This window comes from Panthera onca, chromosome E3, assembly GCF_046562875.1.
Source record: "Panthera onca isolate mPanOnc1 chromosome E3, mPanOnc1 haplotype 2, whole genome shotgun sequence".
NCBI lineage: Eukaryota > Metazoa > Chordata > Mammalia > Carnivora > Felidae > Panthera > Panthera onca.
Window position 1 is genome coordinate 32087083 of NC_138354.1, and position 23825 is coordinate 32110907.

The 23825-nt window shown below is 46.1% G+C and overlaps 1 protein-coding gene across 3 annotated transcripts in view; it reads left to right on the forward strand.

Annotated features, from left to right (window-relative positions):
- Positions 1 to 610: 610 nt before the first annotated feature.
- Positions 611 to 23825, forward strand: part of GSPT1 (G1 to S phase transition 1) — a 34528-nt gene continuing 11313 nt past the window's right edge. Inside the window, exons 1-6 of one of the 3 annotated variants that reach the window (XM_060648523.3) lie at positions 611 to 697; positions 16343 to 16387; positions 16502 to 16543; positions 17278 to 17505; positions 18501 to 18534; positions 21915 to 21992. In XM_060648523.3, coding sequence (XP_060504506.1) covers positions 16522 to 16543; positions 17278 to 17505; positions 18501 to 18534; positions 21915 to 21992 — 362 coding nt within the window. In that variant the 5' untranslated portion in view covers positions 611 to 697; positions 16343 to 16387; positions 16502 to 16521. Of the gene's footprint in view, positions 698 to 1411; positions 1474 to 1511; positions 2153 to 16342; positions 16388 to 16501; positions 16544 to 17277; positions 17506 to 18500; positions 18535 to 21914; positions 21993 to 23825 lie in introns of those variants that run through there. The other 2 variants (XM_060648522.3, XM_060648520.3) reach the window with 2 other exon arrangements.

The window sequence follows — 23825 nt, forward strand, 5'->3', positions numbered from 1 at the left end:
GATTTCAGGCAGTATGGACCACAGATCTAAAGATAAACTTAAAGCCAGCCTTGTTATAATGGAGGTCTCTGGTTTCTTTACATTTACAGCAGTTGATATTCCAAGTGTTATGAGTTAAAGAAAAAAAAAAGGCATTGATAAAATTTGCTAGTTTAATATTAAACACAATTTCAAACCACTTTAGCATAGGATTTGTTTTGAAAGGTAACTGACAGGTTTGTTTTTGAGCTGTCTCATTAGGCTGGATCCTCTTTTATCTTTAAGGTACAGATATTTAAATTTTAAATTCATATCTAGATCTAGATTTGGGACCTTAAGGTTGTTAGGAATCATCTATTCTGTGTGCGTCTACGCCTTTACTCTGTAATTTTTGGCAGATTAGTTGCAAGCTGTCTAGACTCCTCTGAGAAAAATATCAACAATAGGTCCCCCTTGCCACAGTCTTGGGTTCCACGTGGGTGAATTACAGGAAATTAACAGGTACTCAGAACAACGTTATTTTCCTACTTCATGTAATTGACCTAAAGGTTTGCTTCTCCCCTCCTCCGTGTTTACCTAAACGCACAGTGTCCGGGTGAGTGAGAGGCAGTCAACAGAGCACTACGGAATACTGGAGCAAATCCCATCATTCAGAAGAAAACCACTTCACCTAATGGTGCATAAAGAAGCTGGACGCACCGGAAAAAATCTTAACTAGGTGGGTACAACTGGATACAACATGGAATATGGCAATCCTCTGTTTGATTTGCAAAACCCTTGGCCGGGAGGAGGGGAGGGATGGAAAAGTTTGGGTGAAGGCTTTAAATGACTAGTCAAACAGACGGTGAGTCATTCAAAGTTTCCAGTTAATAATCCCCTCTGCCGGGGCAGAGGCTGGGCCCGAGCGCTTTACGAGCCCCATTGCAGTTCAAGTTGTACTGTCTCACGGTTTTATTCTCTTCCACCAAATGAATACATAAAACGCAAGACGCGCAGCGTCGGCTTCGAAATGTAGGGCAGATTCTGGCTGGGGGCGGGGAGAAGGAAGGTGGAAAGAAAGAGCAGAAGGTAGGGAGACTTGGGGAGGCAGTGAACGCAGAAACCGGTGATGCGAGAAGGAGGGGATTCCAGGAGCCGAGAGCTTTGCTTTGCGCGTTAGAACTGTTATCCGTTTCCCCGCAGCCTGTGCCCCACAGGGCAGCGTGGACCAACCCCGCGGCTGAAGAGTCAGGCAAGGACTCGCCCTCACCCCTACCCCCACCCGGTGACAGGTGGGGCCGCGGGGCTGCGACCAGACCTCCGCCTCCCCGCGCTGCCTGCCGGGAGCCGGAGTCGCTTCCGGTTGCTCCGGAGCCCCGAACTCCCACTCCCATCGGCCCACGGGAAAACCGCAGCGGGGTCGCGCGGGCGCTGCCGGAACTCGTAGTTCCGTCTGCAGCCGTGGTTCATAGCCAGAAACGGGGACGGACAGGGCCAGGAACTACCGAGGCGAAGGTACGGGTGGCGGGGAGGGGTCAATCCGCGCCGGCGTGGGGCCGGAGCTGAGGCGGTCCGAGGTGGTTGGGGTTGGGTGGGAGGAGATCCGCTCGCACACACGAGGAGGGTTGAGCTGGTGCCGCCGTTGTCGTCGCGAGTGCGGAGTTGCGACCGGAGCCTTCGCCGCGACGACGCCGGGGACTGTGTCGCTAGCCCCCGGCCTCTCTGCCTCGTCGCTTCGCCGGGTCAGCGCGGCCTGCTCCTGCCCGGCCCGTCGCCCCCGCCTCCATTTCCCGCCCTCTCTTCACCACACACACGGCCCCCCCGATCATGGATCCGGGCAGTGGTGGCGGCGGCGGCGGCGGCGGCGGCGGGAGCAGCAGCGGCAGCAGCAGCAGCGACTCGGCGCCCGACTGCTGGGACCAAGCGGACATGGAAGCCCCCGGGCCGGGCCCGTGCGGTGGCGCCGGCGGCCCCTTGGCGGCGGCGGCGGCGGCGGCGACCGAGGCCCAGCGTGAGCACCTCAGCGCGGCCTTCAGCCGGCAACTCAACGTCAACGCCAAGCCCTTCGTGCCCAACGTCCACGCTGCCGAGTTCGTGCCGTCCTTCCTGCGGGGCCCGACCCAGCAGCCTCTGTCCCCAGCTGGCGCCGCCGCCCCCAACCACGGAGCCGGCAGCGGCGCTGGAGGTCCTCCGGGTAAAGGGCCGGGACGCGCGGGGCAGCCGCGGGGTGCGGGGGGGGGGGGCGGGGGGGAGCCGGGCTGCGGGGGCGGGAGCAGCCGGCCTGGGTCCGGAGGGCCCCCCCCTCCGCCAGGGATGGGGACGGGGGTGGGGTGGGGTGGGCTCGGGCGGCGCGACCCGCGGGGCCCGGCGGCACGTGGGGCGCTGACAGCGGCGCCGGGGCGAGAGCAGCCCTGGGTGGGGCGGCCCGTGGCCCGGGAGGCGGCCTGCGCGGGCCGGGCGCGGCGGAGAGCCGGGCGGGGCGGGGGCGGCGTGCGGGGGGGACACCGGCGGGACCGGGGGCCGCCCCTCCCTCGGGGGGCCGCAGTCACCCGCTGGGAGTGGGGACCGTATGGGACGGAGTGGGGGGGGGGGGGCGCGGCCGGTCAGTGCCACGAGGCCTAGAAGTGAGGACAGATGGGGCCAGGAGTGGGTCGGGGGGGCGTTGAGAGATCCGAGGAGCTGGGGAGGGCGAATGCTCGAGTTCTCGCTTCACCTTAGGGCGAGGCGAGAGAGCGTCTCTTGCTGCAGTTTCTATTATTGAGACAGTAATTACGTTTTAAATATCTGTGACACGGAACCGTCCTGAAGGAATCCCAAGATGCATTGCAGTCTTGTGATCCGGCAGAAACTGTTGGCTATCAATACAAAGATCTTTTTCACCCTCAGCATTTGTAAGCCTGTAAAGTTCACAAAGTGTCACAAAGTTAGAGTTCCTCCCTTAAGCCTTCGTGTGTTAGGCAACCGCCTTGATTGGTGTGGCCTTTTTCTCAAAGCGGGGCTCGGACTTTCCTCTTTAGTGACACGTTTAGAATGTTCGTTGCGTTACGATCGGATACCTTATTCAGGCTGCTAGGTGTAACTCGCTCTTTCTCTCTGTTCACGTGTCAGTAACGAATCTGTTCATACACTTGAGCTTTTGTTAGAACGGAATAGTTGTCATGTGCCGTTTTCATCGTTGCTAGTAGACATTGTTTCTGTGGTTTCAAGTTGAGTCGGGTCTTTAAAATCTTCCTGTATTCTGCTTCAGTGGCAGCATGCTTTCCGAAGCTGATTGTATAGCAACGTGAAATGAGTGAACTCTGTGCGTACCGTATAAAGGCGCTTGCTTTAGGAACTGTCCGTATCTGTTGGAAGAGAGAGAGAAAGGAAAAGGTGCATTGTCCTTCCGGTTCTTTAACCAGGGTGTTGGGAACTGGGTCTTCCAGGTTCCCTGCAATTTGCCAGTGAGAGTAGATTGTTGATTTCTCTTTAGAGTTCTGTGTTGTGGCATGTGGTAGGTAAGTGGACATCATAAAAGTGCTCTCGGAAGTTAGTTTTTTCAGCAGCTTTCGCTATAGTTTTGTCTTTCGAAGCAGAAAGTTTGGAGAAATACTTTCACAAAGTGTGTGTGTGAGCATGCAGTTTGGATTTGGGTTGCTTCATTGACTGCTATTTATTTGTGTGAGTGGTTGATGTTTTCCTTTTGAATAAGGGAATTCAGCCATTATTACTATTTGTTATTACTATTATCTTCATTTCATTTTATTTTGTTGCTTAGACCAAGCCATTTTGGCTGCCTGAACTAGTTAATTACCAGCTCCGTATTTGTTTCCGCATACTTTACTGTGCAGATTGTTTTTATCCATCCATTTTCTCTTTCTGGCCCTCCCTCCTCCCTCTGGAGCCACCACCAGCACTTTGGCTTCCCCTAGCGCTCCTTTTCCAGACTATGTAGTCGTCAGCCGTCAGAGGACAGGCATCCTTGAGCAGTGGTCAGTAATGATGGTTATTGTTGAGTGACCTCTCATGCTGGGGACTGTCTTTTCTCTTCCTGGTAGTTGCCACTTTCAGCCTTACCCTTAACCCTTTCTCTGTGGCACTGCTAGAAGTTGGAGATGTAAAAGTGTGTGGGGAAGTTGGTGGAAAACTCCCTACGTTGTGGTCAGTTTTTTCTTTTTTTTTTAATCAGAAACCTATTTTGGTGTTACTGACTTTACCAGCTGCTTCTACAAAATGCCCATTAATGTCAAAACATAATCTTCCATAGGACGTCAGTTTAGAAAAGAATGGATTTTTTTTTTAATAATTTGTTTTAATGTTTATTTTTGAGACCGTGAGAGCATGAGCGGGGGAGGGGCAGAGAGAGAAGGAGACCCAGAATCCGAAGCAGGTTCCAGGCTCTGAACTGTCAGCACAGAGCCAGATGCGGGACTCGAACTCATGGACAAGATCGTGACCTGTGCTGAAGTCAGACGCTCAACCTACTGAGCCACCCAGGCGCTCCAAGAATGGTTTTTCTAAACTGAGGTCCATACTTCCGTGGGACTGTTGGATTACATATTCCAGCCCATTCAGGTCCATAAAAGACCACCATCAGAGCAGAGAACTGTGCTTGGAAGAAGCAGGAAAAAAGTTGAAACTAGGCCTTGGATTGAAATTTACAAAGTGCGAGCCATAAAATTTGCAAGTTTTTTGTAGTGAGGAAATAGTCAGGAGGGTAAGCCTGTTTTCTTTTGTTGTTAAGCCATAGCTGAAATTTGTGGTGGGTGTGTTTTTAGACTAAATATCAGGAGAACTCTTGACAGAGTCTAGAGGGAGAGCACTAGAATGACTGACTTGTAAAATATATGTGTGTAGAATGGATATCTGTCATTTCTCCCAAAAACAGGCTAGTTCATTTTTTCTTCCTTTGTCTCTTTTTTTGAAAATACTTTCAGTGGTGGCTTGAGCAGGAGGAAGAAGATGCTTTTGCCCAGAGTGCCATTCACCTTTCTGGAAGGCTCCTTCATACGTATGCCTGTTTCTAGCCGTCCCAGGTCAGAACTGGGGATTCAGTACTGACCTTAGTTAGATCTCTTTGAAAATTTAATACAAGTTTCCAAAGGAATCATTAAGTGGAACCCATTTAAGTGTAATTAAGTATAATTCACTTAAGTTCATTAAATTCATTTAATTCCCTACGGATCCAAGTAAGTGCATTGGCTAAGTGATGCCCTTTAAAGTGGAGGCCCTGAAATGAATTAACATGTAGAAGACGGGGGTTACTTGGATTAAAACTAACATTTTTCTCCCATAGAATGTACTCACAGTTCCGCTTTGCACCCAGGTCGGTCTTTTCTTTGTTAAATGACAAACAGATTCAGCGGTGGTGATCAAGGTTACTTGGTGTGTTCGGGCTGCTGTAACAAAGTAGTACAGACCGGGTGGCCTGGAAGCCGCAGAAGTCTGTTGGTGTCAGGTCTGCGGGCTTCAAGTTCGAGACCCGGGTTCCGGCCTGGTCAGAGAGCCCTCTTCTGGATAGCCAACTGCTGACATTTGTGGACGCTGCGCAAGGGTCAAGAGAGCTCTCTGGGACTTCTTTTTTTTTTTTTTTTTTTTAATAAGAGCACTAATCCCTTTATGAGGGCTCCACCCTCTTGACCTCTCGGGCATCCCAAAGGCCCCACCTAATTCTATCACATTGGGCACTGGGAGTTCAGCATAGGAATTTGCTTGGGTGGGGGGGGGCACAGGTATTCAGACCATACATAGCACTAGGACCTTTTAGAGGGGCCAGAGCTTCTAAAATAGGGGGGGTAGTATTCTTTCCACCTACCCGCCCTCAGCACCTCTCAAAACTGCCGGTGAAAACAGTGTGGAACAAAACCAGCACTCCTCAGTAGGCCCTCAGAGGAGGAATTGTCTCCAAGATGTTGCACGTTGTGTCGTGGAACTGGAATTTTAAAGAGAAGTGTTCTATTTTGTAGTGTTTGGGTTTCACTCAGTATCTTTTTTTTTTTTTTTTTAACATTTATTCATTTTTGAGAGTGAGAGAGACAGAGCATGCGTGGGGGAGGGGCAGAGAGAGTGGAAGACAGAATCCAAAGCAGGCTCCAGGCTCTGAGCTGTCAGCACAGAGCCCGATGGGGGTCTCGAACTCAGAGTGGGAGATCATGACCTGAACCGAAGTCAGACGCTTAACCGCCTGAGCCACCCGGGCACCCCACTGAGTATCTTTTTGTAGGGGAAGGATTTTCTTTTTTTTCTTTTTTTTTTTTTTTTTTAACGATTGAGCTCTAACTCATCATAAAATTCACCTTTTAATTTTCTGTTAATGTTTATTTCTTTTTGAGAGAGAGACAGTGTGAGGAGGGGAGGGGCAGAGAGGGAGGGAGACACAGAATCTGAAGCAGGCTTCAGGCTCTGAGCTGTCAGCACAGAGCCCTACGTGGGGTCTTGAACCCATGAACCTCTAGGTCATGACTTGAGCCGAAGTCAGACGCTTAACTGACTGAGCCACCCAAGTGCCCCTAAAACTCACCACTTGGTGGATGCTCATTAATCCCTAGTCTCTAAAGGTGACCTGTTCAGAGACACCAGAGTGGAGAAGATCCAGAATCAAAGTAATAGTTGTTTTGTCCAGAAGAGCTCTTACGTTAAACAGTGCCTGTCGGAACTGTTAGATATGTTTAGATAGATGATAGGTAAGGTTCTTATGATCTGTTTTTCTTTAAGACTGAAATGCCTTCCTTTCAATAACAATTCTAATGTTAAGGCTTTTTTTAGGCTTTGATGGGCTAGTAAATGGCATCCAGTAAGCAGAGGAAATTGGGGAAGAGTATTGTTACTGGGGTGTTACTTTTGCTACGGAGTGTTCTACCTGGTTATTTCTTTTCTTGACTTGCTGATTTCTAGACTACCAGTTCTGGGCTCTTGTTTTATGATTTTACATGCTGGGTTGGCTGGTGCGTGGGGGTTTAGGGAACAAGTAAGGTGTCAATAGTGCTGTGCCGGGCCCAGCAGCTTTTGAAACTGTTGAATGTTTGGGAAGAAACCCTCTTTGGGGCAGGTTTTCTTTAGCGTAGATAGTACATCACTTTTTGCATTCTTTTGTCCTTTGCTTATTTCTCACCTTTCCTGGAATTGTACTGTGTGAAAAGACAGCAATTAAAATCTGTCATGTGAGTTAGGGAAATGTAGAGGACAGATTTTTAAGCCTCGTTTCGCTTGCTTTTGTTTAGTGGGGAGGAAAATGGCTTAAAGTGTTGACATAGTAGTGTCCTGGTTGAAAAAGAAAGGAGTGAAAAAGAGATTCGGTATCCTTTTGGGGGAGAGTTAGCAGAATTGGAATGGAATGTTTGGAGCCGGGAATCTCTTTTGCTTAGAGATACATATATGTAGCAGTTAAGGAACAAACGTTTGCCTGCCTACAGAACACAGGATCCTGGGCTAGGCACTTGAAGGGATGCCGCCAAGATGATTAAGTTGTGATCCTCAAGGAGCCTAGTAAGTGATCAAATACCCATTTTCCTCTCCTGGGAGACACAAGGTGGTAAGAGGGCCGTGCAGCCGGGTTGGAGGGCTTTCACAGCTAAGAGGGGGAGCTGTTCTTAGATTGCCGTGTGTGATGATTTCAGTCTTGTCACCCTAATCATAAGACTAAAGCTCTGTTTCCTGCTAAGTGTTCTGTGTGAATACCTGGGCGTTTTTTGGATTGAGTTGTAATTCACATGTACAGTCCCCCTTTCTTGTGTTTCTGTATTTTGTTAAGTTTGTTAGGAATTGGCTGGCATAGAGCATTGGTTACCTTTTATTAATCGAAGGGTGGTTGACACACGGCGTGACTAGTTACAGGTGCACAGCGTCGTGGTCCCCCTCGCGGTGAGTAGCTCCACCGGTCACCACACTGCAGTTGTGATGCCATTGACCACGTTCCCGTGCTGTGCCTCTCATCCCCGTGAGCAACACTTTTCTTTTCCCACCGCGCGCCGTGGCTTTCATGTCAAACAGCAGCGAGACCCGCAGCTCCGGTGGTGTCTTTGGGGCCGGTCGATGTCGGATCGCACGGTCCGTGTCCAGTTCTTAACAAATCCTTGGGAAGCAAGAATTGGGCCACTAGTCGAAGGTTCTTGATTGTTCTGAGATCCTTAGCCTCCTTTTTTAGCTGCAATCATTGATTCGTACCAAAGCTGCTTAAAAATTTTGTCTTTGTTTTCATATTTTAACCAAGCAGGGCTGGGCTGTGGATGTATTTGGTTTTTTTCATAAATGGCTTTGTTCTAAGGAAACCTCATTGTTTCACTCCTCCGGTTTAAACCAGATCCCCATCGTAATGCTACTTTCAAGGTGACGGGAACACTTAGTAAGGATTTTCTGAGCATCTTTCAGTAGCCTAGCCTAAGAGTGGTGACACCAAATTCCAAACGACATACCAACTAGGTAGTTGTGTCCCTTCAGTTGAAACAAAGTGCATACCTTAAATGTCACTGGGGTGTTTCCTGCTTGACCGTTGCTGTAGAACTCCGGTGGGTTACCGTGCTGTTAAGCGGTCTGTGGCCACCTCCTTTGGGTAGTGATTTGGGTTGCGCATAGCTCTTTTCTCTTTGTACCTTATTGGGGCTGTCTGAAATGGTTTTACTCTATGTATTTTAAGTATGCCTCTATTTTTTTTTTTTTAATGTTTATTTATTTTTGAGACACAGACAGAACTGCCTCTATTTTTTTTTTTTTTAATGTTTATTTATTTTTGAGACACAGACAGAACATGAGTGGGGCAGGGGCAGAGAGACAGAGGTAGACACAGAATCCAAAGCAGGCTCCAGGCTCTATGAGTGGTCAGCACAGAGCCCGATGCGGGGCTCGAACCCAGGGACCGTGAGATCCTGACCTGCGTCGAATCAGACGCCTGACTGACTGAGCCACCCGGGCGCCCCCCCAAGTTGTTTTTGAAGTGGGTGGATATGACTCCTAGATGTATGTTTGAGGGGTGTTTGGAAAATGTAGTGGAATTTTACTCTTTGAGAAAGCCTGCTCGCGTTGGTATGTGGCATTGCTTTAGGGACTGAATAAATAGGACCTTGGAATGTTAGGGCCAGACAGGACCCTAGCAGTAATACATAATACAGCTGCCTTTGGATAAAGTAATAACCTGTTTATGGATAAAGAAACTGAAGCCTAGAGATGCTAAAGGAACGCAAAAGGTCTCTGGCGGCTTTAATGACATGGTTGGTTCTGGAATCCACATTTGCTAACTGCTAGTTCAGTGCTCTCTGCACGCACCCCACTGTTTAATGATGGGGAGGAGGGTGTTCCCAGAGGTGGTGCTCCAACCAGCATGGATCTTCTCGCTCGGGAATTTGCCTTGTATTTCATTCTTAAATTCCTGTGATTATTATGGGGCTTTGACACGCTCGTTGTAGTAATAAATTTACTGAGCAGTTACCACTTGCTTAATGTGCCCGTACCTTCACTGTACCCTCCTGAGGCATAGGTCCTGTTAAAAGCATTTTACAGATAAGAAAATTCAGCCTCCGAGAAGCTAAATAAATGAGCAAAGTGACATCCAGGAATAAACGAAGGAGCTAGGATTAGAATCTAGGTCTGATTTCACAGTTTATTCTAGGGGCGCCTGGATGGCTCAGTTGGTTGAGCATCTGACTCTTGGTTTCAGCTCAGGTCGTGATCCCCGTGAGGGTGGAGCCTCCTTGGGATTCTCTCTCTCCCTGTGCCCCTCGCCCCTGCTCACCCTCCCTCTCTCAAAAAAATTAAAAATAAAAGCTTATTCTAGTAACGGTTATCCTGCTCGCCCTTTTCTTGTGATTTGATATTAAAAGACCTTTTTAGCTGCGATACTTTTTCCGAAATGGAGCCCATGAGTTCGTGGGCTGTGGCACAGTCTCTGTGTGCTGGCTCAGTGGTAGCAGAGCGGCGTTCTGAGAAGGATCGATGCTCTCGTTTAAAGGAATAGTTTGAGGGGCGCCTGGGGGGCTCAGGCGAGTAAGCACCCAACTTCGGCTCAGGTCATGATCTCACGGCTCTTGAGTTCGAGCCCCGCGTCGGGCTCTGTGCTGACGGCTCAGAGCCTGGAGCCTGCTGCGGATTCTGTGTCTCCCTCTGTCTTTGCCTCTTCCCCACTCATGTTCGCTCGCTCTCTCTCTCTCTCTCTCAAAAATAAACATTAAAAAAATAAAGTAATACTTTGAAATTGCTTCTTCATACATTTTAGGAAACGATGACTTAAGTGATTTCAGTGGTTCTGGTCACTGCTGTCTGTGACATTGTGCCTTGTAATTTTAGAGTGTTCGGTATTAAGGCAAAACCACGGACCTGTGTGTGCGTCCTGCGGGCTCTCGTTTCTGATGTCTGCCTTTACTGGTTTCCGGCGTTGTGTCTGGGAGACAGATCCCCCCGCGTGCAGTTTGGGTGACACTGTGTGGCCGCCCCAGCGCTGGCGAATTCTGAGTTCCTCACTCAGACCGTACTTGAGCATCTCTTGAGTATTGTTTCTCTGAGCCCTTGTTCCAAAGTGGGCGCAGAGAAGATGGGCCTTCCCCGGGCCTTCCTGGGAGAGCGGTGAGGCAGACTCCGTGTACGTGACCCTGTACGTGACCGGGCTGGGGAAGCAGCCCCCTGGAGACCAAAGGGAAGACCAAAGGCGTTAACTCGGGAGAATCAGCCAGCCGTGCCTCTGGGCCCTATAGGACAGGCTCTGTACCAGCCTGCGGGGACTGCAGGGGTAGAGAACGGAGGGAGGCTCGGTCACTCCGGAAGTCTGTCCTGTCCTTGGGAACCAGACTGACTTGTGTGCACTTGTACTTGAAGGCAGGGTCCTAGCCGGAGGGGTTCTGCCGAGGGATCATTAGCCTTCAGGCGGTGGGCCGGCTGGGGAATGTGATAAAAGGGCAGGATCGGGGCTCCTGGGTCACTTGGTGGGTTAAGTGTCCACTCTTGATTTCGGCTCGGGTCATGAACTCATGGTCCTGAGATCGAGCCCCGCGCCGGGCTCTGTGTGGACCTTGTGGAGGCTGCTTGGGATTTTCTCTCTCTCTCCTTCTCTCTCTGCCCCTCCTCTGTTCCCTCCCTTTCTCTCTCTCAAAATAAATAAACATTAAAAAAAAAAAGTGGAAGATCAGGTGTGGCAAGTTTGTGCCAGAATTGAGGAGAATGTGTATGCGAGGCTCACACTGCCCATGAGGCTGTTCAGTTAAAATTAGATAAAGTTTAAAGCCCAGTTCCTTGGTTGCGGTACCACCTTTCAAGCGCTTAATAGCCACCTGTGGCTAGTGACTCTCCTGTCACAGCACTGGGAATATTTCCATCATTGCAGCAACTTTGTATGGGGCAGAATTCTGTCACACTGTTTCTCATTTCTGTTCAGTGTAAGACACTTGGGGTGTCTGTGACAGCACTGAAGTTGTTTATTTTTTTCCTGAATGAGCACACCATTTAGCGAATAGGACTAAGGAATTTTAGGTAGGGTGACTATTTTAAATATTGCTGTTTAGGGGCGCCTCGGTGGCTCAGTCGGTTAAGCCTCCGACTTCAGCTCAGGTCACAATCTCGTGGTCCGCGAGTTCGAGCCCCGCGTCGGGCTCTGGGCTGATGGCTCAGAGCCTGGAGCCTGCTTCCGATTCTGTGTCTCCCTCTCTCTCTGCCCCTCCCCCGTTCATGCTCTGTCTCTCTCTGTCTCAAAAATAAATAAACGTTAAAAAAAATTTAAAAAAAATAAATATTGCTGTTTAGTGTATAAGGCGGATTAAAAATGAATTTTATGTCTACAGCAGTACAAATTTAAATTACTAATTTATGAACTATACAGAATAAGCACTTTTCAAGAATCGGCCAAACATTTGTGTTGGAAACATGTAGCTTGAGTGAAAGTGTGGCTTTCAACCTACCGCCTCTCAGGGCCTTGACTGACTTGTGCTGTATGATGAGCTAGCAAAGTAGAATCTGCATGTTGAAGTCCTTTTGATCCATGAACACAGCTTTTCTTTAGTTATTCAGTTATTTTATTGTATTTGTTTTATTGATTGATGAATGAGTTCTGTGCCCAGTGTGGGGGCTTTGAACTCACAACCCTGAGAACAGAGTCTCACACTCTATTGACTGAGGCTCCCCCTTATGATCAGATCTTTTAAAAATATTTGTATTCTTTTTGAAAATTAAGGTGAAATCTTAAAATTAACCATTTATTATTATTTTTTTAATTCCTTTAAAAAAATTTTTTTAACGTTTATTTATTACTGAGAGACAGAGGGACAACAGAGTGTGAACAGGGGAGGGGTAGAGAGAGGGGGAGACACAGAATCTGAAGGACGCTCCAGGCTCTAAGCTGTCAGCACAGAGCCAGACGCGGGGCTCGAACTCACAAACTGTGAGATCATGACCTGAGCCGAAGTCGGTCGCCCAACCAACTGAGCCACCCAGGCGCCCCTTGAAATTAACCATTTAAAAAAATGTTTATTTATTTTGAGAGAGGAGAGGGAGAGAGAGAGAGAGAGAGAGAGAGAGAGAGAGAATCCCAAGCAGGTTCCATGCTGTCAGCTCAGAGCCAGACGTGGGGCTCGAACTCACAAGCCATGAGATCATGACCTGAGCTGAAATCAAGAGTCACATGCTTAATCAACTGAGCCACCCAGGCACCCCTAAAATTCACCATTTTAGAGTGAATAATTTAGCCAGTGTTGTACCACCATCCTCTCTAGTTCCAAAGCATTTTCATCACCCCAAAAGGAGATCCGTACCCATTAAGCAAGCAGTCACTTCCTAGTCCCCTGTCTTCCTCCCAGTGTCTGACAACCACCAGCCTGCTTTCTGTCTCTGTGGATTTACCTATTGTGAACATTTTACGTAAGTGAAATCTTACAACAGGAGACCCTTTGTGTCTGACTTACTTCACCATGGTCAAATTCTCTCTCCTAATTTGAAGATTCAGATTTTCATGTTTGTTAAACCACAGGCAGTGCTCTCGCTTGACAGTGTTCTGGTGAATTCTTTCACTTCCTGTTTTAAAATTTGTGATAATGTACCTAGTATCACAGCCAGTTCATTAATCTTCCTTTATCGTAAATTATAGTATTAGTTTTCCTTTTAATTTGGGGTACTGCAGTTTTACTCACTGATACACTCTGATAACTCTCCCCCTTGATGAGAATTGTTCTGTTTTCCAATACTTGACCAGGTGTATTTCTGAACATGGAAACACCTTTGGAAAATCTGAAACCGTGATTTTACTCCTCACTCCTTGGGAGGTTTACTGTTCTTTTGCTATCGGGTATGACCTGTGCAGGACTTGAGAAATCACACCATCTGTTTGCTAACCACGAACAAATGAAGGACTCTGGGCCCAGACTCCTCAGTAGCCAGTAACATCAGGATGTGATATGCATCATGAATATGACCTGAGTAGAAGGAGCTGGAAAAGGTTGTCTGTACGTGTGTGCGCATGAGAAGACTGGGTACAACTATACTGAGAAGATAACCTATGTTTTCAAATGTTTATTTATTTTTGAGGGGGGGAGGAGAGAGGGAGAGAGAACGAGTTGGGGGAGGGACAGAGAGGGAAACAGAGGATCCGAAGCAGGCTCCGTACTGACAGCAGGATCGTGACCTGAGCCGAAGTTGGACACCCAACTGACTGAGCCACCCAGGCGCCCCGAGAAGTTTAAAGTTAAAAGAACATCTTGGCTATATCTGATTTTTCTGGTTCATTTTTCCAAAAATAACAGTTCAGGAATGTCACTAGCATTGCCATTAGATTTATAATGTGATTCATGTCTGAATGTGTGGAAAGCTTTTTTCCACCTTGGGAAAGTATGGTCAACTTATTTTGGGGGGGCTCTGTAATATCATCATTGTGTGATATTATAATTTTTTTTAAAGTTTTATTCTTAGAGAGAGAGGGGGGTAGAGCACGAATGGGGGAAGGGCAGAGCGAGAGAGGGACACAGAATCCGAAGCAGGCTCCAGGCTCTGAGCCGTCAGCACAGAGTCCAGTGCGGGGCTCGAACCCACAAGCTGCGAGATCATGACCTGAGCCGAAGTCGGACGCTTAAACGACGGAGTCACTCAGGTGCCCCTTCATTGTGTATATATTAAGCACTTGATTGTGTCTGGTACTTGACTCTCTCTGTACCAGCCGTACAGACTTAAGGCAAACGTATTATACATGGAAGGTGTTTTGAAAAATAAAACCGTGAACAGATGTTCAGTATGCCGCATTCTGCAGCCACGGAGGTGGTCTCGTGACTGGTGTCACTATCCCGAGACGTGCCTTGCGGTCTTCTGCAGTATTGTGTATTTGTTAGCCCGCGAGCCAGTTCTGGAACGGGGTGGTCAGGGGTACGTACTGTTTGGTTTTGTAAAGGTCGGCTGCACTTCGGGGTGTCTTACTGCGCGTTGGGGGAGCCCACCGTACCAGTCGTCTTTTTCCTGCCTTACAACAAACACTACGTCCTCGCCGACTCCTTGTACTTGTGCTGAGTGATTTCTCAGCAGACGCTGTTTGACGAAGGGCGAGTTGCTGCTTGTCTACCTTGGAAAAGCCTAGTGGGTCGGATTTGTCTGAGCGTCAGATGGGAGCGGTGGCAGCCGTCCCTTGCACGGCGCTTGTGGGGGGATCAAGTGAGTCAGCGCCTCAGGGCTTGTTAGAAATCATTGGGAGGTACTGGGCCCCCACCTCCAGCACCGTGTAGATTTGTGAGCCTTTCTGTCCGGTCTGGCCCACATTTCGTAGTCTGTTGTGCTGGTTGATAGGGTTGAGTTTATTCCCAGTGCGTGTTAGGGGGTCGAGACTCACGTGTTGAGTATCTGCGTGGTGCCAGGAGTTACTTCACAGACGGACAAGTGTATTCCCTCCTTTAATCCTGTCGGCAGTCCTGTCGGGTGGGTGGTACGTCCTGTCTGTAATTGCAGCGAAATAACTGCATCACACAATGTCAGGCGACAAGCCAGCACCAAGAGCAGGGGTCAGCTCGGTGCTGGCCCCTCACCGCTACCCAGTGTCGCCCCCTCCGGCCCTCGGGAGGCACGTGGACTTGATGCCCTTGGCCCTGGCTGGCTTTCTCTGAAAATGGAGCAGTTTCTCTTTACTCTGCCCATGAACTTTCCTTTGAAATGGAAAACGAGGAAAGGTTAACCTCTGTTCTGTCTGAAGTATGATTCCTATCCCCTTCCAAACCTCGTTCAAATGATTTTTTTCTTCTCTTCTGTTAATATGCTGCTAATCACGTAGGCCGGGGTCACTCAGACCTTTTGCTCCTCCCCTCCCCCCGTCCGATGATGCCTCTGTTATCTTTGCGATTAACCCCTCCTCTCTAGTTGTACTGCTCACTTGTTCCCATGACCTGCCTTCCTGCAGTGAAGATGTTGGTCTTTCTGCCAGTGGTGTTCTTTCCCTCCCCGATGAACGCTGTGCTACCCTTACCTTCCCAGGTGACACTCAGCCTGTCACTTCCCTCCTCGGAAAAAGCTGGTTGCTCTTTCCCTTTCAGGAACATGAAATGACCCTCTTCCACACTTCACGTTATTGAAGGTTGGGCCCCAAACTTTTTCTTGGCTTACAGGTGTTTCTGGGCAGTGATTTTAAATATGAGCTTTGCAGTTTATGAATTCATTATTCTTCATTAATTCGTGCGTAGGATTCAGGTGACTTCAAATTCTCTGATACCTTTTGTGTCTTGGAGATTTTTTTTGAAGCCAGGGCGCCTTCATGTTGGAGTATCATTTAGATATGAAAAATAACTTACGCGATTGGGTGTCTGTATGTATTTGTCCTACATCTCTTCCAGTGGGGTCATAAGTAGACTTGAAGTGTGACAGCTGTGGAAACAGGATTGTTGCTTGATCTCAGAATTCTGCTATAGGACAAAACTGGCGTCGTCATCACCTTTTCTGAGATGTTGTAAGGGGTCGTTTGCATTTCGAGGACTCTATGTGACTGTCTTTATTTTATTGATATCAGATAGAATTTATTCAAGCACCTTGATGAGAACGTATGTGATTATAGAATCTTAAAAGGAGCTTAATCCTAGCCTTCTCAGGCTGGAGCTACCAAGAGAGAATCTAGAGAAGCACTGGGAATCGGTTAGGCAGTCTGGTTAATTTGATCAGCCCTGGGTTGCGGCTTGCTTTTACAGTATCTTTGAAGGAAGAGTTTTATGAAGCAAATAAAGAGAATAACTATGCCTTTATGAATACATTTCAGTTGATGAAAATGTTTTAAAATTGGCTGTATTCAGTAGATTTTTTAAGAGGATTTTTTTAAACAGACTTCTAATTTGAACACCTGAGTTAGTTCCTGTTGGTTTACATTATCGAGGTTTTTGTTGTGTTATTGAAATCCTGTTTTTACTGTGTCTTAAAAGATAGGCACAAATGGATGCATAGGACTTAATTTTTAATAGAACTTATTTCTATTAAACAGCACCTGCGGAACCTTCTCAAGAGGAACAGTCGTTGCTATGTGAAGGTAATTTTCTATGCTATGACCCTTCAAATGTCTAGTGGAGAAAACATTAAGTTGTCTCTGTGCAAAGCCTAGATACTGTTTCGTAAATGTATTATATCTCACTTTCTTGTCTAGGTTCAAATTCAGCTGTTAGCATGGAACTTTCAGAACCTGTTGGTAAGAAAATTTCTGACTGTATTAATACAGTAATATGAAACCCTTTCACTCTCAAGATAGAAGGTACAAATGTAAGTGTTATGGTTATTGGAATGCCTACATTTAAAGCTGACATTGAGTCTTGGCTGTTGGGATTTAGAAAGCACTAGCTGGACGTCAGCGCTGCCGCGATAAACAGAGCGACAGCAGATAGAGACGAGCGGAGGGCAAGAGTGCGAAAGTCAGTTTAAGGGCTTGGGCTTGTTCCATTTCCTTGGTGAAAGGTTTCCTTCCTTTTTGTCATTTGCTTGCTGTTAAGGGTGTCCTGTTCCCAAGGTGATTGATGAAGTTGATGCCAAAGTACTTGCAGAGGAAAAAGCAGAGATCTCGTAAATCCTGTGTTCTGATTTTAAACTTTGCTGCTTGCCCTCTGTCAGGGCATCCTGACCCTGGGACAACTGGGCTGTTAGGAATGGTACATCTCCTGTTTACATCTTGTGTGGCCTCATGGAAATGAAGCTTCGTGAGGATGGCAATCGCCCATAGTCTCTGTGTCAGCTCTGATACCAGAGTGGGGCCGGGCTTGAAAGCCATAATCCATTTCTGTTGTGAAAGATTTTCTTGCTTATGTTTCACTAGACATTAGGAAATGGAACTAAATATGCAAAATAACGTTAGTTGTTTGAAGGCATCTGTGTTTTAGAGTACAGATTGTGATTCTTTTTCAGAGTACTAAGTTAAGTGTCTTATTTCAGTAGAGAATGGGGAGACAGAAATGTCCCCAGAAGAATCATGGGAGCACAAAGAAGAAATAAGTGACGCAGAGCCAGGGGGTGGTTCCTTGGGAGATGGGAGACCCCCAGAGGAGAGCGCCCAAGAAATGATGGAGGAGGAAGAGGAAATACCAAAACCTAAATCTGTGGTTGCACCGCCAGGGGCTCCTAAAAAAGAACACGTAAACGTAGTATTCATTGGGCACGTAGGTAAGTTGCACTCATAGCGGTGAAAGAAATGACCGGTCATTGGGGTACATCAAACAGCTACTTGGAGATGTTTAGTGAAACTGAACTGAATTAATCTAAAAGTTTTCTGATTTTTAACTCGATAGGTTTTTTTTAAGCTGGCAAAAAATTGCCAACGCTTTGATTTTGAAGGTGGGACAGAGAAATAATTTTGTGATGGCACAGAAGCAGGAAGAAAATAAGCTTCAGTATATTTGTATGTGATCCACACTGACGGCGGCTAAGCATCTTAAGACATTTATGAATTAATATCCTAGATAATGTGCTTCCTTTTTGGGGCGACTTCAGTTAATTTGTTTATTTTATGGGCTTCATCCAACCTAGATAGTTTCATTTTGTCTGACCTAGGAAATTAATTTGTTGTGACTTCTAGATGCTTGTCAAGTTGCTGGTTAGCACAAAACAAAACCCTGTAACGGACTCACACATTCCCTGACCATCTGACTTATCCCCCAAATTGTGAGAAAACACAGAATTATGTGTTCTTTTTTCCTTCCCTTTGTCTCTGCTTCCTCCTGAATATAATGCTATACCACACTATTTTAGTAGCAAGGACTGCCTCTGAAATTTATAAAGGAATGCCTGTATTTGCTAAAATTAGGGAAAGGCACACGACCTAAATGTAGTTCATAGCTCTTCTGCGCTTTCGCTCTCCCCTGAGGATGCCCTTGGGTAATTGATATTCTGTCGCTGCTGTGCTCTTAGCTGAAGGTCAGAGAGCAGTCTGTTCAAGAATCTTCTTTATCAGTAAAGTAGTTCTCCATTCTTCTCTACCACGAGTACGAGTACGTCATTGTTGAGCTGGGAGGGGTCTTAGCAGCTTCATTTGCAAGCGACATCATGTAATTGTATGTGCTAAGCGGTACCTTTAGTTGTGTTAGTGTATATAGTGGGTTTTGTTTTATTTTTTTGTACACCCGTGGTTTGCATATTATTGATGATGTTGTTACTTTCAGATGCCGGCAAGTCAACCATTGGAGGACAGATAATGTAAGTCTGTATTTTTTGTTAAATAATAAAGTTAATTTGACTGAATAAATTTTGGGCATTGTGAACATACAGTCATACAAAGGAAATCAAACAGGTCACCTGAAAAAGTTACAAAGACATTACCTGTAAGGAAAGCTGATGTTAATTAAGAAGGAATTTCTGCAGTGTGATCAGTTAGTATTTTCTAAATTTTTTTTAATGTTTATTTATATTTGAGAGAGATACAGACCTAGGTTGAGCGGGGGAGGGGCAGACAGACGCAGACAGTCTGAAGCAGGCTCCAGGCTCCAAGCTGCAAGCTGTCAGCACAGAGCCCAGCTCGGGGCCCGAACCCATGAGCAGTGAGATCATGACCTGAGCCGAAGTCGACCGTTTAACTGACTGGGCCACTCAGGCGCCCCAATCGTTAGTATTTTCTGATGGATTTTAGGCATTCCCTAGAATTCTTTTATCACTGTCCCACTCTCATAGAACATTAACTAAGTGTGTTTCTGAATGCTGTCTTTTACATTTTTTAAAATAAAAACTAAAATAGAACCCTAGATTATAGGCAATCTTAGTTTGCTTTGAATATCATTTTCTTGGGAATAATGAAAACCAGCACTTAAATCAGGTACTTGGGCAGGGGGATCTCATTTTTCCATATTCATCAGCTCTTAAGTCCTAGGTGGATTAATCAAAGACAGGTAGTCTGGCTCACATGCTAAGATAACTTTTTGTCATATGTAGAAGCTGTGTAAGTATGCAAACATCATGGTTGACCTTTACAATATATTCTAGTATTGAAAATTTTATTTTTAAAGTTTATTCATTTTGAGAGAGAGAGAGAGAGCACACAAGTGGGGAAGGGGCAGACAGAGGAGAGAGAGAATCCTAAGCAGGTTCTGTGCTGCCAGTGCAGAGCCTGACATGGGGCTCTCTCTCACTAACCTGGATCGCATGACGTGAGTCGAGACCAAGAGTTCAGACACTTAACTGATTGAGCCACCCAGGCACCCCTGAAAAATTGTTTTAAGTAACAGGTCTTAGAATTTGGGGGCACCTGGCTGGCTCTGTTGGTGGAGCATGTGACTCCTTTTTTTTTTTTTTTTTAGAGAATTTGATTCTTGAACTCAGGGTTTGGGATAGAGATTATTATTGTTGTTGTTTTTAATTATATTAAAAACTTTTTTAATGTTTATTCATTTTTGAGAGAAGGAGACAGAGTGTGAGCCGAGGAAGGAGAGGCAGAGAGAGACACAGAATCCGAAGCAGGATCCAGGCTCTGAGGTGTCAGCACAGAGCCCAATGAGGGGCTCTAACCCACAGACTATGAGATCATGACCTGAGCTGAAGTCGGACGCTTTACCGACTGAGCCACCCAGGCGCCCCCCTTTTTTAAAAAAGGTTTTAGGGGCGCCTGGGTGGCTCAGTCGGTTAAGCGTCCGACTTCAGCTCAGGTCATGATCTTGCGGACTGTGAGTTCGAGCCCCGTGTCGGGCTCTGGGCTGATGGCTCAGAGCCTGGAGCCTGCTTCCGATTCTGTGTCTCCCTCTCTCTCTGCCCCTCCCCCGTTCATGCTCTGCTTCTCTCTGTCTCAAAAATAAATAAAACGTTAAAAAAAAAAAAAAAAGGTTTTACAGTTTTAATCCCTCCTACATTAGACCCCTTTTCTTTAAACCGTGTCATCCATCAGAGGATCTCAAGGGCATATCTTCATTATTTAGTAATCTTATTGGTAATCTTGGCCACCTTCTGAAAAAGTCTACAACACGCTTTAAAATAGGGTAATAAATAGAGATCCTTCCATCAATGGATGGAAGTGATGGGCCTGTTTGATTTTGTGTCTTAGGAGAATGTATATTTTTTGCTTATGGGCTGTAATTTTCACGGGTATTTCACTAGGATTCTGTGCTCAACTGGTTAGGAGCCTGCACTGTAGACGACTGCAGAGAACACAGAGGTGAGAGCTCAGAGGAAGGCTTTGGTTTGGATTGAGTCCGGGGAAGCAGTTCAGTATTACTAAGGAATTGTTTTAAAATTATAATCTTACTGGGGCACCTGGGTGGCTCAGTCGGTTGAGCGTCCGACTTCAGCTCAGGTCATGATCTCACGGACCGTGAGTTCGAGCCCCGCGTCAGGCTCTGGGCTGATGGCTCAGAGCCTGGAGCCTGCTTCCAGTTCCGTGTCTCCCTCTCTCTCTGCCCCTCCCCCGTTCATGCTCTGTCTCTCTCTGTCTCAAAAATAAATAAACGTTAAAAAAAAAAAATTTAAAATTATAATCTTACTTTGACAGTATTTTTAAGTATTGAATGTTGAAATGTATTAATAAGACTGAATTGCCTGAGCAACACTGTTAGAATTATTTTCTTTTATGTAGTATTTCTATTTGCCCTTGAAAAAATGTTGATTCTGAAATAAGTTTAGACTTAGAAGTTTACAAAGGGATAGTACCGAGTTCCCATATAACTTTCTTTCAGCCTGCCCTACGTGAACGTTGCTAAATAACCATGGTACAGTCCTTAAACTCGGAAGTTGGCATTGCTGTAATAATCCTGTTAACTAAACTGTGGCTCTTGAATTTTCCGGTTTCTCCCCACGTGGCGTTTTCGGTTCTAGAATTCCACGTTGCGTTCAGTTGTTCCGTCCGCCAGTTTCCCATCTTTGTCTCCTCCAGCTTGTGGCATTGCCTCGTTCTGGTCTCCCATGACTTCATCATTTGAAGGGTGCTGTTTAGGACGGTCTTCAGTATGGGTTCAGCTGATACTTTTTCACATTTAGATTGTGGCCGTACATTTGGGCAAGAATCTCACACGGGATGTTGTGCTCTTGTCAGCATCCTGTCGGTGCCTCATGTCAGTATTCGATGGGTTTTCTTTTTTCAACTATTTTGTTTTATTCTTTTTTTTTTTAAATTTTTTAATTTTAGAGAGCATGGGCGGGGGGCGGGGGAAGGGCAGAGAGAGAGAAAATCCCAAGCAGGCTTCACGCTCAGCGTGGAGCCTGATAGGGGGCTCGATCCCACCACCCTGGGATTATGACCTGAGCCGAAATCAAGAGTTGGACACCTAACCGACTGAGCCACCCAGGCACCCTTTAGTGTGTTTTCTCTACTCCTGGTCATATTAGCCAGGATTACTTGGTTCATGTGTTGTCTGCCTGGATTCTCCACTGTAAAGTTATTATTTTTCCCCTTTAAGTGTGGGGAGATAATTTGAGACTATGTAAATATCTTTTCCTCTGAAACGTTCCACGGCTTGAGCATCCATCAGTGGTTCCTTTATTTTAAAATAGCTGTTTTCTGGGGTTGAAATTCCCCTAAAGACCTTTAGAGTTTTCCTAAACTTCTCTGAGTAATTTATGAGCAATGGAATGTTTACTTTTGTTTTCTTTGATTGCAGGTATTTGACTGGAATGGTTGACAAAAGGACACTTGAGAAATATGAAAGAGAAGCTAAAGAAAAAAACAGAGAAACCTGGTATAGTATACCTTGACGGCACGATAAATTACTTTGAAGGAAACCCTGCCTACTGCTTCTCTAGTCTCCTGTGATATAAGCGCATGAGGTCTGAGATGGTGTCATAATACGGGAGAGGTGTCCTTTGCCCTCATACTGCACAGTGTATTGGCTCCGGATGACTTCGGAGCCTACACAGGGAGCCTGGGAACTGCCAAGTGTCAGTAATAGACTCGTGGGATAAATTCTAAACCATCCATTTGACGGGGTCGTTACCTAACCACTAAAAAAACTGCATTTATAGAATTGGTAATAACCAGAAATCGAACTCAAGTTGCAGTGGAATTTGGGGAGAAAGCAGGTGACATGATCTTACTTAGGATGTGATCAGTAACGACGTAAATTAAACCCTGGAAAGAAAAAAGAGTGGACAGAATTATTGACAGTGCTTGCCTTTGAGTGGTGAGAGAAAGGGTCAGTTTTTTTTTTTCCTTCTAATCTTACCTTTCTTTTAAAAGTTCAGGTTTACCTGGGACATTCATGGTTTTTGTTTTGTTTTTTAATTATTCTGTATTAAGGGAAAAGATCTTTATCAATGTTGTACTAAAAATGGATTACCTACTATGAAATACAGATGATGAGTTATCTAAATTAATATGCACTATTATGAATGCTTTGAACTTACATAAATTGTTTTCACATGGCAAAGAAATACCAGAATAATTTTTAGCAGGTAACCATTGCTCCCAGATGGTTGTTCGCGGCTTTCACTTTTGAAAAATATCCCTAGATAGCGTTACTTGTATTATACTTGGTGCCAGGCGATTATAAAAACTCACAGTGATATTGGCATTGGTACTAAGTAGCCTTTCTGTGTAGTCAGCTTGTTTCCATAAATACTCTTTGCTTATAGAATATATATACGGGTTTTCCCCTGTATATCCAAAAGTAGAACATTCCTTTCAAATCTTTTGTAAGCCAAAATGGCATGAAGCAAAGAAGCAATGGTCATCAGTTTACCTGGAAAACATTTTTTGGGCATTCCCAGACTCAGAGGATAATCTCTCGGGCTTTTCTGATACCTCAGGACTCATCTGTGCTAACGGATACACACAATAAATGGCGATACAGCCCAGATGCGCAGACACAGTTCAAAGCTGCGACAGCTTGACGCAGAGATGCTGAGAGGCTCCTGGGGCAGAAGCGCGTGGTGTCGCCCTGGCCGCTCAGTGCCGTGTCTCGCCCTTCGCTGCAGAACAAACGCTGAACGCTAGTTTTGCTTTTCACTTTTTTTCGTTAAAAAAAAAAAAAAAAAAATCCTCTTTGAGTATCTTTCAGTTTGTAAGAACAGGTACTAAGGTAGGTTGTTTGTAAAAGCAAAGTGGCATAACGTGAACTTTCAAAAATCGGGATACCTGTAATTGCCTGGATATTTGTAAAAGCTATAAATGTTTGAATCACAATAATAAAAGTTTTATTCTATCAATTTTCATTTCTACCCAGTCCTATTCTTTTTTTTTTTTTTTTTTTTTTGAGAGAGAGCGAGCGCACAAGTGAGCCAGAGGCAGAGACAGAAAGAGAGAATCCCAGGACGGGCGGAAGGAGAGACGGGGAGACAGAGAAAAAAGCAGGGCTCATCACCCTGTGTGGGTCTCAGGCTCATAAATAATGAGATCGTGACCTGAGCTAAAGTCAGATGCCGAATGACTGAGCCACCCAGGCGCCCCGTGATTTTTTTTTTTTTTTTTTTTTTTGATTTTTAAAATTTTTAAGTAATCTCCATACCCAACGTGGGGCTCCAGTTCACAACCCCGAGATCAAGAGTCGCACAATCCACTAACTGAGCCAGCCAGG